Here is a 6000-nt window from a genome sequence, read left to right on the forward strand (position 1 = left end):
TTGGTTTATTGAAAAGGGTGGGAAATCATGGTATAAGGTGTCATGCATCAGGTAAGTTTTACTGGTAACTATAGAAACATGCAGAATGTGCGTCTAAAAACTTTTAATAACGGACGGATAAGTCAAGCCTTTGCATTACAGGACCGCGGGGAACAACATGAAGGTTATTTTTCAGTAAAGGATAGAGAATAGCACTTTTTTGGGTTGGACTGCAACCAGTATGGTGATCATTCAAGGTGACCGCAAAGACAGGTCTGACTTCGCTTGAATGCGCACATTTATTTCACCTTTCTTCGACAGATAACCTTTCAGTGGTAAAACTGCTCGTATACAGGTGGATACAACAAAGTTCCAGTGTGGAGAGCTGACCGCTCGAACTTTAATCTCCACTCACTGACATTTCCAGCAATGATGTCGCACCCGAAATCGGACATCGTGTCTCTGAAACGTAGGGTCGTCTTGCTTTCACCGTTCGAATGTCAGATCAGGAAAACGACATCTATAGCTAGAAATCAAGAGAGACGAGGAAAACTACTTGCAGCCCCACACTGCCACCACACAAGCCCTTACGAATATCGTCAAGTAAAAGGTCCTAGACCAAGACTACTCCCCACGCTGAAACGTACGCATTATACGTAAATCGATAAACACACATCAATCATCCTAAAGGGTCGTTTGCAAACACATCTTGTTCAAAGGGACGACCATTCGATAAACTTATAGAAGTTTGGTGAAGTACATCACACAATTCAAAATGTTAAAATCATTGGCACTACTTGTAAGGAAACACTTTATATGTACTACAGTTGCTTCTGAGTGTCATGGATATACATTACACGGTGAACAGGTAAAATTCTATTCTATTTAACATAACATGAAAACCGTGGACATAGTAGAACGTACGTTGGCCTGCATATAAGGTGGGGGTGAGTGTCTGACAGACAAGCATCCCTGTCTTTAAAGGACCTCGTCAGTAAGTGGCAATACTCTCTCAGGCAGAAGAAAAAGCAATCTATAAGTTGTAAATGAAGCGTAACGACGTAATTGGTTAGTTGAGGCCGTGTCATGACGAACCGACTCCGGATAGTAGCAGTGGTTTTGGAGGCGATAAATTAGCTTAGATTTCACTAACTTCAGTTCAAACACTTTAGTGTCTGTGTATATGTACAGCAATTCGCCTATATAACTAGTCTGAAGTAACCATTGCACAATCGCATCACTGTGAAGTCGAAGTCTATTCGGCTTTTCTGGTTGAATGGCGTTTCACTAATATATGAAAGGAAGTTTCTTTGAAGAGTTCATCTCATAACACCATGAAGATGTACAGGACTGACAAGAAATATCACCCTTTCCTTTCTCATGCTGTATGGTATGGGCTTGACAAAGCATTTGGTTAGAGTCCAGTTACCTTTAAACGATAGTGGCAACACGAGAGGTCGTGCATATATGTTAATAGCAAAAGTTACTCGTACCTCAACAAAGAATGTCAGAGGTCATAACCCTCTCACTGAGAGCCCTGCACACCAATTTTTAAGTACAAGTCAGCTACAAGAGGCACTGAGCGTTGCCATGGTAACGACGAGTATTTGCTCATCGTTACCGAAGGTTGCCAAAGGTAAGCCAGGTTAAGCGGACCTCTGATAGCAAAAGGGATAAATTGTTGCTATTGGTAGATTTATAATGCTGTTTAAATTGTTGTTAACAAATGAAATCTTCATGGTGTGCCCCTATCCGTGCCAACGTGAGTGATCACTTCGAGCTCGTTCGCGCTATAGTAAGTGACAAAACGTATGTGACAGTAGGTTGGGACGCCATTGGTTTACTCGAGATTGCCGGCGTTTTATAAAATGATTTACAGACCCTTCCAAGATGTCATAACTGCATGCAAAGCATGATAATACGTTGAATACCCTGACTACTCCGATTCTATCATTTGGCAAGCCAATTCCGAGTACGTGCTTGTATAAACAACAGTGGAGTCTCAATACAACCCGAAGGAAACAATAGTTTGTCTTGTGTGCATGTTCTGCAGTTTGCGCAAGTTCTGCAGCTTGGAGGAACAAAGGTGTAATTTTACGAATAGTTTCGCCCACGCATATAGGGGATGAGTTACGTTCACCTATGAATAGTGGTTCAAGATCTCTAGACATCGGACACCTCGGGTGTATACCTGAGATACAATAAACCATGACATCACTGAAACCATCGAGAAGCAATGGGTCCTCCAGCCTTTTTTTGCATAAGAAAATATTCCCTAATGCAGGTGAAATGTGGATATCTCAAGGATCATGTAATCGGGAAATATTCGCCTGATTCTCCAGCCTACTTTGGCTTTAGACAGATTTGACTTCAATTTCTTACACAACATGTTTGAGTGAAACATGAAATGTAATGTAGATCGTTCTATGGCATACTGTCACGTTACAAGCCGTCACGGGGTGAACATGCATGACGCATACACATTAGTCATATCAAATTACTGTGATTCTTTACTCTTACAAATCGAACATATTTCAACAGGCATATAATTAACAATAATAAACAAAGAACTCCTTTGCAAAGGACACTCGTATGATTTTGAAGCGATGATACAGTGACACAATTAAAAATCATGAGTTTTAACTTCCGTACATTGTTGATAATTTCCATTGCTTGTAAAACACGGCTTTTCCTTCCCAAAACTCATACCGAAATGCTCAGTGCCACTTTGTCAGCAATACTTATACGTTGTATTTTAACATATTTAACATTAAGTAAGCGCCTCAAAAGTGAGAGATTTAAACTTTTGCTCAAACTTTCTCGATAATAAAACTTTCGACTATTGTCTTACCAAATCGACAATAAAAATCGGCAGTCACCGTGCAAAGTTTGGAACTAGCTGAACAAATTGTCCAACATTTTGCGATATTTGAAATTCAAAATTACCGCCATCCCTGTGTTTTCTCTATGGAGGAAATTAAACTTTGGATTTTTGAAAAAGCAAGACGGTAAAAGTTTTCTTTCTTCAAGAGCTTTAAAATGAGCACGAAGAAATGGTAGATCAGAAAAGAATTGTAGAAAGTTGAGAGTCAAAATATCCGTCCCGGGGCGCGTTCTACCCTAAAAGAAGAAATATACTTTTTACAGAACAGTTATAATGATTATGTCCCTTTAACAAAATTGGTAGGGAAGTTACACGGATTACAAGTATTGATCGTATGTACTAATGCAAAATTATTTTTGTATTTCTTTGGAGTATATTTTTGAAATCCATTCATATTGCCCATGAATTCATTGGGCAATTTATTACAGTCTCTAGATTTCCATACATTGCTTCGCCGTCTGGTAGAGGAAATAAAATTCATGCATGCTTTCATCTTTGAGCTATTACTTCGTGTCTTACTATAAGGGTTGTTTAAATGTCCGTCCCTGGGGTGGGTGGTGGTAGAGGTCTCAACATAGGTGTCTTCTTTCAACTGTGTATTTTAATACGTTTGACTATGATATATTGCCTAATAAAGACTTTGTAAATAATTCTTTTTCTCATTCTCTGTGTCATGTTTTAATACTTATTTGTACTTTGTAATGTATTTATACTTTGACAATCTTACGCGAAGTTTTGCCGCTCTGTTATGTCTATTATCTGATGCGTTTGATTGCCTAAGGCGCCAAAGCACGCAAGGATAAGTTACTAATCTGTGTACGTTGTCACCAGATTATCACCGGATTTACTTTGACAAAGTCAACAACGAATACACCAGCAAGGTATAACTGTTATACCTTGCTGGTGCATTCATTGTTGACTCTATGACCTGACCATTAAGGAGCACAGTCCTTGTACTTTTAATTGGTACATATTTGACCATGGACAAAAATACATGCAAGCAGTCGATCATTTTCCAAATACATACGCGGATACCGAAATCTGGTGTAATTGGCCAATTGACAGCACATGTTCTCAGAGTTAGTAAAAACTTCACCGTCTTAGTTTTGTCTTTCCTCCAAAATTTTATTTTTCCCCATTGAATTAACACAGTGATGGCGACCAATTTGGATTCAAATATCAAATGCAAATTAGTACAAAACTGTGCACTGTGACCCCTGATTTGTATTCTTGATTTGGTTAGAGGACGATTGAACGTTTCGTTAAAGAAAGTTTCAGCAAAAGTTAAAGTCTTCACTTTCGGGGTGCATGTTACCTTTAATATTTAGGGCCTAACAATAAATTTAACGAGAAATAAGTAGTAAAAGTCCGTCCCTAATTTTGTGTAGAATATGGCATTTATTGTTGTACATATCTCTCGTTGAAACATTGAGAATTTGTCTCCGTGGAATATTCTTCCACCATGGAGAGCAATTAAGATCCGAGTCTGGCGAAGCGACATCAAATTAACGGCACTGCTTCATTAATACTGAAATGACTGGTGCAACTATAAACTTCGGAATGCGATGTACGGCATTGGCAATTTTGGACATGGCGCCGACTTCGTTCACAAGTGACTTACTCATGGAATGTTCAAACCATACAAGGTCTTAGCAAACAGGTTTACGATGGGTACCTGGCATGAATAAATTCCGCTAGCTGACAAAAGTCACGAACTCAAGTAGGTGGACGACTTGTTAATGCTTACGGTGTGACCCTCCACAAATCCTAGCGCTATTCATAAAATTGTTGCCTTTTCTGTTCAAGAGAGAATTGTTACCTGTTTATACGAGGTTTCCAAATCTCTGCATAGATTACACCAAGAAAAAAAGAGATTGTTCCCGGTTCATGACATTCTGTAAAAGTGACACAGGAAATGGTATGTTGTTTGTTTTTGCCCCTAACCATTTTTATATGGGACTACTGCAACATGTATCGTTTATTTCAATGTATACTGACGGTAGTTCTCTGCCTTTTGAGCATTTTATGGTTATGGAGGAAAGACAACTCTACACAAATAGAGCCCATTGATCATCGTGATATGAGTTGGAGTGTTTGTTGGTCGTTTGATTGGGAACGCTATGACAGGGATTTAGCAGCATACACTTCATGAGTGAGGGAAGAACAAACGTCGGCGTGACGCGCTGGTCTCGCAGTGATGCGTGCGATGACCCAAAAACAAGTCTAGTTTTTCCGCCTTGTCCTGCTTTTGAAGCGTCTTCATTGAGCTAACGTCATTGGATTTATGTGTGATCGGGAGGCAACCTACGTTGGCGGCGATTCAGACAAGGTGTCATCGCGCTCGGGTCTACACTTACAGGCGAGACCACAGTATAGCTTGTACACGGTCGGTCAGTTTTCAGTTTTTTTTCTGAGTTTTGCGATTTATACTCCGTCAATCACGCGATGCGGCGGACAATATACACATTGGTACGCTGAAATGATACCCCCTCAAAGTGGTCAGTACAGACTATGCACCAGTGGACAAATCGCTCCTTACCTTGAGATCACCTTCAGGGACACTTCTCACATTCCTTGAAGTTAGGTCATTTGCGAACCCGTCCACTGTCGTCACAAAGGCCAGTAGAACGATAGCGGCAGAAAAATTGAAAACTCGAGACATACTCGAGGAGTCAAATTTTCATGCGGTTCGTCAAAGTTATTGCTGTTCGACGCTGCAAAGCTCGACTTATTCGAGGAGCGACCCGAAAGAAGTGATCCACCGACAGTGCATGAACCTTGGAGCAGCACCTATTGTGGTTTAAATTAGGACGGGGTATTCGCGCTTGCGTGCAGCACCTGCTTTGCATGAGAACGCTCAACTTGTTTTGGGACGAAGCAACTGCATTCATTTTGCCGCTCCTGTGCCGTCGCATGTAAAGGTTGCCAGTGAAGCAAACCTGCAACAAAAAAAGTTTTGTAAAAATGTGTAAAGAAAATGAAATGTAAGAATACAGTGGTACATAATTCAAGTTCCACTTGTCCAGCGCCATGATGTGAGGTGTTAGTGGATGACCCCGGAGAAACGAAAGGTGACCTTTGGTGTCTGAATTCGTTACTGCAGTTCATCAATAGGAAACTTTGTGGCAGCTTGAGGA

General features: G+C 40.4%; 1 protein-coding gene across 1 annotated transcript in view; it reads right to left on the reverse strand.

Annotated features, from left to right (window-relative positions):
• LOC139131075 (sortilin-related receptor-like) overlaps positions 1-5657 on the reverse strand; it is a 31551-nt gene extending 25894 nt beyond the window's left edge. The window contains exon 1 of the mRNA XM_070697024.1: positions 5403-5657. Coding sequence (XP_070553125.1) covers positions 5403-5525 — 123 coding nt within the window. The 5' untranslated portion in view covers positions 5526-5657. The remainder of the gene's footprint in view (positions 1-5402) is intronic.
• Positions 5658-6000: the final 343 nt, after the last annotated feature.

Source organism: Ptychodera flava, chromosome 4 (assembly GCF_041260155.1).
Source record: "Ptychodera flava strain L36383 chromosome 4, AS_Pfla_20210202, whole genome shotgun sequence".
Lineage (NCBI taxonomy): Eukaryota > Metazoa > Hemichordata > Enteropneusta > Ptychoderidae > Ptychodera > Ptychodera flava.